General features: G+C 48.5%; 1 protein-coding gene across 1 annotated transcript in view; it reads left to right on the forward strand.

Moving 5' to 3' along the window:
- The window catches only part of fer1l6 (fer-1 like family member 6), a 193624-nt gene that overhangs the window by 140483 nt on the left and 40259 nt on the right, over nt 1-12882 (forward strand). The window contains exons 29-34 of the mRNA XM_038810140.1: nt 700-803; nt 2947-3078; nt 7232-7351; nt 8024-8151; nt 12057-12227; nt 12315-12469. Coding sequence (XP_038666068.1) covers nt 700-803; nt 2947-3078; nt 7232-7351; nt 8024-8151; nt 12057-12227; nt 12315-12469 — 810 coding nt within the window. The remainder of the gene's footprint in view (nt 1-699; nt 804-2946; nt 3079-7231; nt 7352-8023; nt 8152-12056; nt 12228-12314; nt 12470-12882) is intronic.

Consider the following 12882-nt stretch of genomic DNA (forward strand, 5'->3'; position numbering starts at 1 on the left):
GCTAGATAATTATTGCCGATGCTAAACATCACATGTATTTCTAATATTTATAATTACTAAGATTTAGTTTTTTGGAAAGCCAAGAAGGAAATGTTGTTTCTTACTTCTTGACTTAACTTTTCATGGCGCACAATGTGATATATGGGGCGCATGGGTACCGGAGAATCACCGTTTTGAGTGTCTCGGGCGATTCTCCGGCTGGCGCGGTGCAGAAATCGACGGAGCCGTTCTTGCCAGTTGGGAGAATGGCAGGATGGTGTCGGACTGGCGTTGTGCCATAAAATGGATAATCGCCAGCCGGAGAATCGCCCGAGACACTCAAAACGGTGATTCTCTGGTACCCCCGCCATTCTCCGGCCCGGATGGGCCGAGCGGCCGCTCCGACCCGACATGTTCCCGCCGGCGCCATCCACACCTGGTCGCTGCCGGCAGAAACTGTGCGGGAACGCTGGGGGCGGGGGGCCTCCGATGGGGTCTGGCCCTCGATCGGGGCCCACCGATCGGTGTGCCGACCTCTCAAAAGGAGGAGCACCACTTTTTACGCTGCGCCAAGGCCCGGGGGCGGGAGAATAGGGGGCTGGGAGCGGACTCCGACGCCGGAGTGAAACACTCCGGTTTTCACTCCGGCGTCGGGACTTTGTCTCCATTTCGGAGAATCGTGCGCTCGGCGCTTATTTAATCTTGTTATCTTTTTTCTAGTCCGGGGAGCACACGGCACAGGCAGTAAAGACAATGAGAAACGAAAGAGAGTTAGAATTGTCGAAACGGAGAAAATACTAAATTCTAGGCTAGCAACTCTGGAGGTAAAATCCAAAAGGGCATACCCCATATTGTTCATTATAGAAACACATCTATTCCTTGTATTCTTAAAAACGTGTCCAATTGGTCCCAGTATGGCAACATCTCACCCATTCAATTTCCTGAGGGAGTAGATGATCCACACGTTAAATTTACAAAGTAAAATCCCCTCTGTTCAATGAAATGTCTTCAAATATCCAGGACGGGATTCTCCGATTTCGTAATCGGCGATCGGGCGGGGAAATCCCTTTTTAGCAAGGGAATCGGGGGCGATGCCTGTTTTCGGAAACTCCACCCCTTCCAAAACAGCGAGGGGCAGGCCGCATGGCGTTACCTGAAGGCCCTCCCCCGATGCTCCGCCCCCGACGGGCCGAATTGCCGACCGCGCGGGGCATGTTTGGTCCAGCGTCGGAACAGTCGGCATGAGCTGGGCTGCTGGATGGGGGGGGGGGCTTCGGCGAGGGCTGGGGGTACTGGTGGGGGTCGGCCCGGGGTGGCGAGGGCATGTCCATGGGGTCAGACCACTGCAGGTCATCGCCATGCGCATGCGAGGCCATGGATCCGGCAATTCTCCAGGCGTTTATATCGGGAAGGCCGTGCATTTACGTGGCGCGGCTGCTAACCCCTCACCGGTCGGACGATTGATGCCGGCGCCGCGCCAAATTTTCCCACATAAAACGCCACGGATCCTCCGGACATAGCATGGAAATCGGAGAATCCAGCCCCTAAGATATGAGTTTTACTCCAAACCCAACATTATTCATTCCTTTGCTTTGACACAGAGTCATCAGACACGGAGCGTTAGCTCTTTTCTCTCCCTACAGATGCTGCCAGACCTGCTGAGATTTTCCAGCATTTTCCCTTTGGTTTCAGATTCCAGCATCCGCAGTAATTTGCTATTATTCATTCCTTTTTGGATTTGCATTCCATGGGTGACACTGTTATGGTCCAAGCAACTTTATTTTCAGCTCTGGTCTTTGCACAGGAATGCAGAGAAAGCAGGGTGGAGGCAGATGGGGGCAGGGAGCTGGAGCTGAAAAGTTGCAGGAAACCTGAAGGAGTTGGAAGTTAAGGGCAGAAGTCCTTTTAAACTTTTCTGTGGGTTTCTCAAATTACTTCCAGCCTAATTGACAGGGTGGCCCCTTGATGGGCTCGAAACCCTGTGACACAAGGAGACAGCTAGGGACAGGAGATAGGGAGTGAGGAGGGGGATGGCAGATTATAGGTGGGTGGATATTCTGGAGTTTGGTGGGGATCGAGGGGCAGAGTGGGGGTGTCAGAGGGGTGGAGGTTGGAAGGCTCTAGGTGTCGAAGGAGTAGAGATTGGGTGGTGGAGGTTGACGGGGAAGCGATTGGATGAGGGAAATCAGGGGGGGGGGAGAGGAAATGGTGAAGATCAAGAGTGGCGGAGATCAGGGGTTGAAGATCTTGGGGCGGAGTGGAGGTGGGGTTGTGAAAATGATGGGGTTGGTGGAAATCAGGGTTTTTTGGAGATCATGGTGGCGGTAATCGGTGGGGTAGAGATTGGAGGGTGCTGGTGGAGATTAATTGAGGTGGGATGATGGAGATTGGAAGGTCAGGTGAAGATTATTGAGATAGGGGTTGGTTGGCAGAGATCATACTCCTCAGATGGGGTTTTGATCGATCAGAGTCTGTGAATAGATTTGCTAGTTCGGCTGGGAAGGAACAGATCTCCTTCTCTTGACCCACATGCAGTGCTGTAAATGCAATTATATTATGGATCTATATGTCCTCCATGACCTGATCTTCAAGCTCCAGAATCACCTGTGTCATTTTTCTCCAAAATGTTGCAATTATATCTATACTCATTCTGCAGGAATGGTCTCCAGCTTGCATGCATTATTCCAAATGTGGTCTTATCAATCAGCTTCACCGGCTAAAAATAACTTGATTTGATGAGCATTGAAATCATCTTAAATTGTATCCCAGTCATAACTGTAAGTTGCAAAATGAAAATTGGGTAGAATCTTTCTAAATGCTGTGCCTAAATCTCCATCATTTGATGTTCATCTCTCAGTAAATTCCAAAGCTAGTTTGAGTAAAAATGTCTACTTACCAAGTGTAGGTTGCATTGCTTAGTTTCATGACTGGAACAAATACTACAACTTTGTCAATTGTTTCTGCAAGATCTACGATAAAGAACTAGAAGATGAATTTGAGCGATTCTGCGATTGGGTACAAACATTTGATCTCTTTCGCGGTAAAGCAAGTGAAGATGACGGCAGTGTTGATGATGAAAGAATAGTTGGAAAATTTAAGGTATGTTTGACTCTTTATCGGGCGGTACGGTAGCACAGTGGTTAGCTCTGTTGCTTCACAGCTCCAGGGTCCGAAGTTTGATTCCCAGCTTGGGCAACTGTGCAGAGTCTGCACGTTCTCCCCGTGGCTGCGTGGGTTTCCTCCGGGTGCTCCGGTTTCCTCCCACAGTCCAAAGATGTGCAGGTTAGGAGGAATCGCTATGCTAAATTGCCCTTAGTGTCCAAAAAAGGTTAAGTAAGTTACTAAGTTACGGGGATAGGGTGGAGGTGTGGGCTTCGGTAAGGTGCTCTTTCCAAGGACCGGTGCAGACTTGATGGGCCGAATGGCCTCCTTCTGCACTGTAAAGTATATGATTGATTTATTGTTACAAGTCCAATGGTGGATTTTATGGTGTTGCGACTCACGCAACACGATTCGGGAACAGAAGAGAAATGGAAATCCATGGGAAAGGAGGAAGAAGAATAAAATCTAGTTTTGTTCATGTTGAGGTCTAAGTCATCTGACCATTTGCAGATCCCTCGTGTCATAACTGCAAGGTTGTATGTCTTTGCTCCTTGTTGACAGAAAACTGTATAGTCTCTTTTCCCCAAATGCTTTGATTTCGGTCCCCAAAGTTTGGCAGCCGTCCGTTATTTTCCACATTTGACTAGGCCCCATGTCCGAACTATGGCTGTCGGCAGGCTATCAGACCATGGGAACAACATCATAATCAAACTTGATCCTGTACTCAAGGGGTCCCCTTCTCCAGCGTAAGACAGGCAGGGTGGCCTCACAGCCTGCCTGGAGCACTAAAACCCCAACATCCCACTGTGAGGCCACCTGCAGGCAGCCACGGAGACCTCCAAGCCTTCAACTTAGCTCAATTGGCACTTGTGGGTGGGCAGCACTCCACCCTTATCTCACTTCTGGAGAAAATGAGCAGGTGGTGGGATGGTGCTGGCAAAACAGCACACCTGTTAGTGGTGCCAACTTTCAAGCTCCTTGTCCCCATGAAGGGGCAGATATTCTGCCCACGTGTACTGCCCTGACAGAAATCAGCTCAATTCAAAGATTAAAGCTTGGACTTACAAATACATAAGAATAATGATCTTTATTGTCACAAGTAGGCTTACATTAACACCGCAATGAAGTTACTGTGAAAAACCCCTAGTCGCCACATTCCGGCGCTTGTTTGGGTACACGGAGGGAGAATTCAGAATGTCCAAATGATCTAACAGCACGTCTTTCGGGACTTCTGGGAGGAAACCGGAGCACCCGGAGGAAACTCACGCAGACGTGGGGAGAACGTGCAGACTCCGCACAAACCCATGCCGGGAATCAAACCCAGGACCCTGGCCCTGTGAAGCCACAGTGCTAACCACTGTGCTACCGTGCTGCCCCAGTACCGAACCACATAGTGCACTAATTCACCAGGGAAACCTTCTGATTAATATTTAGTGTTATCAGCTCTGCTATCGCATTACTCTCTCTGAGACGGGGGATGTGCTGTTTTACAGCAGTAAAGTAGTGGTACGCGAAGACTAGAATGCTGTACGCATTGCATGAAATCTAAAGGTCACTATTAATCTATTTTATTGAAGGTATGTGAGAGACAATTTAAGGAGACTCTGCCGCCGCGTGGAGTCGGTCTCCTTAGTGCTGAAAGTAGGTCAGATAATTACTGTGTAGTTTTGTAGAATTAAATCTCCAATTCTCCATTCTAGGCCGTGTCCCAGGCTCTGCCAGATTATGAGGCATTCGAGATAGCCTTGTGCCCTCAACCTCCCGTCATTTTCTTTCAAAATGCATATTGTGCATTAATATGAATGAACTTTTGTATTTATAATTTTATGCTGCAGCCACACTGTGGGAATGAGGGGAGCCACATTTCTCAACAGTCTATCACCTCTCCCTTACAATTATCAATATCACCAGGCCCATCATAGTCCTGACTTGAAAAGGCTGCCCAGAACCCTCTTGAATTGAGAGAAAGGTCTCGGAATGTTGCCCTGACAATCTCTGGCCAGGGCTCCACTCTCAGACGCAGAGAGCCCTGCACATCTAGAGCAACAGCCCAGTCGAGACTTCCCAGCCCTGTACAAACTCCCACCCTCATCCCTGCCTGGTACAGATTCCCTTCCCAACCCATTCTGGGCTTTAGCCTGCTTCTTGTCTCCTCTTTCCTTTATTCTGCTTCTTATCTTCGGTCTGATGAAGGATGTCGAACGGATCAGGCTGCCCCTGGAGAATCTGGTCAAATTGTTGGTGACGGTGCTGCCAAAAGTCCCTTGCCCCCCCCCCCCTCCCCCTCCCCGGAGCAGCTGACACAATCAGCACGGGAGAGGCAGAATCTATGATTCATGGAGGACCTCTCTTTTTTCCTACTCTTACCGCGCCCCCAATCACCGTTTTGCTGTCAGTTCCCACTCTCGGCCACCGTCAGTTCAAATGAGTTAATTTTTGTTTGTAAAAAGGAAACTGATAGTTGCTGAGAGTGGGAAAGGGCAGGTAGTATCACACAGTCAAAGCTGCCCAAAGGTCAGACGTAGCAATTCCTACTCCGCAACCGTCGGTAAACCTAACAGTTCCGGTTTGTTTCTGGCCTGAAGATCGGAGAGCAAGATGTGAATGGTGGATTTCCAAAATTGCAACGCCAGAAATCCACCATTTGGTGGGAAATTCTCACCCCTGAGTTTCATGAATCGATATTCAGAGTTTTGTCGCAAAAGCAAATTGTGTTGCTCCAGGCAACTGCCTGGCTTGCCCAGTCCTTGCACTGGCCCTGTGCTCTGCACACACAACGGTAAACTCATCTCTGTGGCATCTCTGGTTAAAAATAAAACTGTTTTACTATATGGTACAGTTTAAAATCATCTACCCTCGTTGAATACTACTCTGTAGGAGAGCTGTAATTTTCTACTATTGCAAGTTATCAGAAATTTCCATGTGCGTCAACCTATTTACATATTTAATTTTCTATTGGAGACCAGATTGCAGAAGTTCAGTTTAACGCTACAAAAGACACATTTTGTTAGCTCCATCAATCTGTCCAAGACAGATCACAGGTTTGAACCAAGAGTGCACTTGCAAACAGTTTGAACCTTTGTGAAAGCATTGCAAGTTGTGAGCTTATTGTGCAGGCCGGTCTGCAGTGCCCTGGAGATGATCACACTCTCCTAAATAGACCTCAAGGAGAGGATGCTCTGGGAGAGGACGGCACAGAGGCTGGAAGCGATCTCTTCCACGGTTTCAGCCATGATGGTGAAATTCTGTGAAAGGCTTCCCAATAACTGATGTAACTTCTGCTGCGAAGGAAGGAGCTTTCTCCTCGCTGCTGGACTGTCTGAAGTTTGCATTTCACGCCACAGCAAAACTGAGAGACAATCGTATCTTCTGCCTCCAGGGCACTCTCTGCCGCTAATACCTGCTGCTACTCTGCAATGCTGGTAATTTCACCTCATGCTGGCTCCTCTACCTTACTCTCCAACCCAGCTGCTGTGTCAATCTTTATGATGGTGCGAAGGAGCGATGTAATTTTCCCCAATTAATGGACAATTTAGCGTGGCCAATCCACCTACCCAGCACATCTTTGGGTTGAGGGAGTGCGGGGGATGGGGGGTCCTACGCAGACATGGGTAGAGTGTGCAAACTCCACACAGATAGTGACCCGGGACCGGGGTCGAACCCGGGTGAGGCAACAGTGCTAATCAGCGCGCCACCGTGCCGCCCCAGGAGGGATGCAGCATTGGCGGTGCCTCTATCATCTTCTGTGGATTGTAGCTGTTGAGAAGAGGGGAGAGGAAAGAGAAAATGGAGCAGATTTAGAAGGGACATCTTAAAAGAGAGTAGGGTCAGGGGAGCAATTCCAGGGCTTACAGCCTGGAATGTTGATGGCACTGCCTCTCGTGGTAGTGCAAAGGATACATCTGAGACGAAAGTTGGAGGAACTCCCCAAATTCTCACTGGGTTGTCGGGCCAAGGACATATTCAAATTTTAAAATGGACGCGCTGGTGGAGAGCGAGCTACAGGTGGAGGTGAGGGTGCGATGGAGCAACTGGAGAAGTGGAAAATGGAGGGAAAAAGGGTCGGCCGTTGGGAGCGCTATTTCTTCTACATACTAGCATTCCATTTGTGCCCTATTATAAACAGTCATCTTTCTGGATCCCCTTTCAGGGTTCATTCCGGATGTGGAAGTGTGGCAATGATTATGATGCAGATGGACGATGCAACATTATGCATGGAATGCCATCAAACACTCCTGTCAAAGTTTTAATCAGAGTCTACATTGTAGCGGTAAGTAGCCCGGATGTCTCATCCCTCACATCTTGGGCGGGATTCTCCCGTTCCCCAGCCGCGCGATTCACGGTGGGCGGGATTCTCGCTTCCCGCCACTTGTCAATGGGATTTCCCACCGAAGCCACCCTACAGCACCGGGAAACACACAGACGGGGTTACGCTGCCAACGGAAAAAAAGATTCCCACACAGCCAGAGAATTCCGCCCCTTATTTATCCTCATTCCCCAGCTTTCAATATGCACACCGCAGAAACTGAATAATTAAATAAAAACTTTTTTTTAAAAACACAAATGCTGGCAATCTGAAACAATCATCAGTAAATTTTGAATACGCCTGGCCGATCAGTCTGAGTCGACGGAGGGAAGAGATGAGTTAATGCCTCAGGACCTGAGAAAGGGTCCACTCCCTGAACCGTTATCTCTTCTGCCTTCTCCACAGATTCTGACTCAGACATTTCACCAACATAGACCCCAAATCAACTCGGCCAAATATGTTCAATCACGCTTTCAGATTCTGATTGATCCCAGTTCACTCATTCTTGTATCAAATCATCATTTCTGCTGCAGTTAGTGAAGTCATCACGTGGTGGTATCATTACCAAGTTATACGTTTCGTAAATCTTTATCCCAATATAATCACATTATTTTTTTCCTGTTTAATCTGTCTCAGGCAACTAATCTATACCCGGCTGACCCCGATGGAAAGGCTGATCCTTACATTGTTCTGCAGCTTGGAAAGACTGAGATTAAGGATCGTGACCATTATATCCCTAAGCAACTTAATCCACTGTTTGGAAGGTCAGATGACGAGTGTGTGTGTGTGTTATTGTGTGACCTACTCTGCCACATGTTCCTATCTCATAAATAATCCAATAAGGTTTAGTCCAGAGGCTCAGTTCAGCACTGAGTGCTAAATCGCACTTGAGTAGATTTAATGTTGCAAGTCACAGTGGCAGAGTGGTTAGCTCTGCTGTCGCACACGCCAGGGTCCCGCGTTCATTCCGGCCTCGGGCGACTGTCTGTGGAGTTTGCACATCTGCTCGCGTCTGGCTGGGTTTCCTCCGGGTGCTCCAGTTTCCTCCCGCAATCTAAAGATGTGGCGGTTAGGTGGGGGTCACAGAGATGGCGCATGGGTGTGGGCCAAGGTGGGGTGCTCTTTCAGAGGGTGGGGTGCAGACTCGATGGGCCGAATGACCTCCTTCTGCACCGCAGCAATTCCATGATACTAGTTTCCCAAGTTGACAAATGGGGATGTGAAGGGTTATCTGCTGCTGCTGTCGCTACAGCTGAAATGTTTTGCTACACTGGGAGCAGGTTAGAATGCAGGCAAGCAGGGGTGGGGGTGAAATTCGGTGGGATGGTGGGGGTGCTGTTCCATACTACCTCCATTGGTATTTTGCCTGTGACGGGCCGAGTTTAGGTGGCATGCCTGCCCTTGGCCCAATTGATCCCTGAAGTGTCCAGGTAATGATCATTTAAGAGTCGCCTCCTGCCACTGCTAACGTTTTATCAGCAGCATAGGTGGAGGACATGTGCGCACATCGCATGTCAAGGCCGCCAGGTACATTCTGGTACCCGGATGCTAATTTTGGTTGAGGATCTCCTGTTTAGGCCTCCTGTGCTCAATTAAGGTCACCTCCCAACAATGTGATAACCCTCCGCACCTGCTCTCCCTCAGCCCTTCACCAGCTCCAGCCTTACCAGCCCCAACAAAGCCGCCACAAGTCACCTTTGATTCCAACCACCACGCTGCTCCTCCTGAAGGTGGATTGCTGCAGTGCTGGCAGTGGCCACCAGGGCCAGTGGAGCTGGAGAACCGCTGGCCACCTGATTGGTTGGCAGCTCCTAGAGGTGGGTCGTTCCCCCAGATACAGGCAGAAACCATGACCTCAGGGAATTAACAGCCATAAAATCAGATCAAGGCTTCCCTGTCCCACAGAAGCGGGCTCGTCCCCAACTTTGCAGAGGGACTACTACCTCTGTGAAAAGCTATGGCCCATATTGGATCTCCTGGCATGGAACTGATACCATTGGAACAGCTGGAAGGACACTTTTACACTGCCATTCACATCTCTCTGTTCATATGCATAGAAATGTATGCATTAGCCAACTTCAGGCTCTACTGGACTTCTGTTGTTCAAAGAGGTTGATAATGTGATGCTAAATTTGTTTCAATCAGTAAAGGTAAGAAGCTGTTGAACGATGCCTTGGTTTCAAAGCTTATTAAAAGTTTTTTAAAAGTAGACTCTGCATCTGAAATCAAAAGTCAGTTATTTGTGACGAACGCCTACATTTTCATCCTCCAAGTGATTAAGGGGAGTCACGAACATTCCTGGCTCAGCCCACCCAGGTCAAGTGAAAGTCTCCACCAATGAGGGGTATTGCTTTCTGGATTGTCAATCAAACAATGCCTCACCGGGAGCGGGGGGGAAGGGGAACAGGTTTTCTATTATTTTAATAGAAGTCTGGGCTCTCAGCCAAGCGTACATAATGAGGCTTGGCTGAGAACCCAGATAGCTATTTGAATAATAGAACAGTTGCTCCCCAGAGGAAACATTGTTTGATTGATAGTTCAGGCTCTCTGATCTTGTCGTCAATTTCACTATGTTTGTCTGCATAGCTCAGTTGGCTTTAAGTCCTTGTGGTTTTTGAAATTTCAAACCGGATGAGCGAAACATTTATTAGCTTTCAGTCCAAACCTTATTTTCATGGGAGAAATTTATCAATGGAGTGCATTTTTTCAAAGCTTCTTTTTACACCATGATGTTCATGGGTTCTAGAAAGTATACCGCAGGTCATTGGGCATTGATGTGCCAGAACTTGGCAGAGGGGGCATGAGGGATCTGAAAAGGTGGGTATAAGGGCAGAGAATGGCATGGGAAATGAGAAGGGTAGGTTGTTGAACAGAGGCTGACATAAGGGGAATAATGGGCCTGAGAGGGAGGGTGGGATGAGCCTGGACTAAGGGGACATGAGCATGCCCTTTTGAACCTTCCTTTTAAGATGTCCTGCCATGCCCACTAGGGTTCATGACTCCTATCTGGAACCATGACTCTTAAAAGACCTGGCCCTACTTCATGAAAATTGTGGGTATGAGATATCCATCTCTGCAATGACGCCAGCATTTCGGGAGTGCCAGGCTCAGGCTTCTGGCAGGAAGCAGTCCTCACCCTTTAAAGACACTCCCAAAAATCCGAGAAAGGATTCAGGAATCCTAGAATTGGGAACCACAGCCATTTGTGTAGGGCTCCGAGTCAACCTAACTTGGCGAAACTCCAGACTGAAATCTCATTAAAATGAAACCATACCTGGAAATGAAGTATGGGCCGGAGCAGGGGGATACATACAGGCTCGAGATTTTGCCAGAAAGGAGCTTCCCGGTGGAGCCTGCCTCCACATTGCTGGAGGAGATGCTGACAAGAGGGGGACTGGATAAGTGGGTAGTGTCGGCGGTATACGGAGCTATTTTGGAAGAGGAGAAGGCACCACTGGAAGGGATCAAGGCAAAGTGGGAGGAAGAGTTGGGAGAGGGTATGGAGGAGGGGTTCTGGTGTGAGGTGCTCCAGAGAGTGAACACCTCCACCACGTGCGCGAGGTTGGGGCTGATACAGCTGAAGGTGGTATATAGAGCACACCTTACAAGTGCGAGGATGAGCCGGCTCTTTGAGGGGGTAGAAGATGTGTAGAATCACGTTCACATGTTTTGATCCTGTCCAAAGCTGGAGGATTACTGGAAGGAGGTGTTTAGGGTAATCTCTAAAGTGGTGCAGGTGAAACTGGACCCGGGCCCTCGGGAGGCCATATTCGGTGTGTCAGACCGGCCGGGGTCGGAAACGGGTGCGGAGGCCTTTGCCTCGTTGATCGCCCGAGGGCGGATCCTGTTGGGATGGAGAGCAGCCTCTCCACCCTGTGCCCTGGCGTGGCGGGGGGACCTGTTGGAATTCTTGACTCTTCAGGAGGTTAAGTTTGAACTGAGGGGAAGGATGTACAATTCATGGGTGTTATTCATTAAGCACTTTTCAGAATTGGATAACATCGACATTAGTTGGGGGGGAGTGGGTGGGAGGGGTGGGGGGGCAGGGGACTGTATGTGTTAATGGTGACTATGGGTGATTCCTGATTCCTTTTTGTTATTTGTTTATGTTAACATGTGGGCAGTTGTTTGGGGGTTGGTGGGAGGATGGGATTGTTGTTATTGATATGGGGAGTGACATAGTCGTTACTGCTTATTGTTTATTGTTGGTGGGTGCAAATGTGGGAGAAAATGTGAAAAAGGAAGAGAATTTAAAAAATTTTTTTTAAAATGAAATCAGTATGTCTCAAATCATAAACAACATTTTGACTGTATCAAGGGCAATGTAGTTCTATAATCCAATGTACCTTCTTATACCACACAGTGATGTCATGGAAAACAAATTACATTTATTTGACTCCAAGGCCGCATCTAAAATTGTGCGGACAACCATAAGTTCCTCACTATGAATATTTGTTCCAGTCCAGTAAAACATTCACAATCCCATTATTCTGCTCAAATTAAATCCCCTTGAGACAGAATCCTGGAAAATCCAAAATTTCACAAAAAAGCCAAACCCAAAATATAACTTGGTCTCATCAAACTTTCCAAACATCCTTCAGTTTTCACCTTCTGACTATTTTGAGAGAAGAATGCCTCTTGTACAATAATTCTTTCCTTCATCTGACAGGTCTTATGAGATGGAAGCTACATTCCCAACGGAGTCTCTGCTCACAGTAACAATCTATGATTTTGATTTGATTGGAACAGATGATTTGATTGGCTCAACTAAAATAGATCTGGAGAATCGCTTTTACAGCAAATACAGAGCTACCTGTGGACTACCGTACAAATACGAGATGTAAGGATGCCAAAAGAGATTATCGTTTGTTTCTCAGGTATCGTTTGCTTATCGTTTATAACGGAATCTTTTTTTTTACAATTACAGAGAGGGTTACAATGCCTGGCGTGACGCAATGAAACCAACCGAGATTCTTACCAGAATGTGCAAGGAAAACGGGTTCCGTGAACCGCACTTCAGGTCGGGCAAGATTGAAGTGGAAGGCAAAGTCTTTGTGGGCAAGACAGCCTTTATGGAAGACGGTGAAGATCAATATTTATGTTAATAGGAAGCTGGGGCAGATCAAAATAGCATTTGCAATTGTGAGGTTTTCCTGTGTCAATGATGTAAGGGGTGGTTTTATACCAGGGGCGCGATTCTTCGCACCCCACGCCGGGTGGGAGAATAGCGGGAGGGCCGGGCGAATCACGACACGCCGCCCTGGCACCCCCACCGATTTTCCCATCCCCCCAAAAATGGCGTGTTGCGTTTTTCGACAGGCCGCTCGGAGAATCGCCGCTCGCTGTTTCTCACGGTGACCGGCGATTCTCCGGCGTGGCCTGCCGAACACGACCGGTTCACGCCGGCGCCAAACACACCTGGTCGCTGCCGGCGTGAACAGCGTGCAACAGGTGAGTGTGGGGCCTGTGGGGGGCTGAGGGAGGATCGAGCACCA

This window comes from Scyliorhinus canicula, chromosome 10 (genome assembly GCF_902713615.1).
Source record: "Scyliorhinus canicula chromosome 10, sScyCan1.1, whole genome shotgun sequence".
Classification (NCBI taxonomy): Eukaryota; Metazoa; Chordata; class Chondrichthyes; order Carcharhiniformes; family Scyliorhinidae; genus Scyliorhinus; species Scyliorhinus canicula.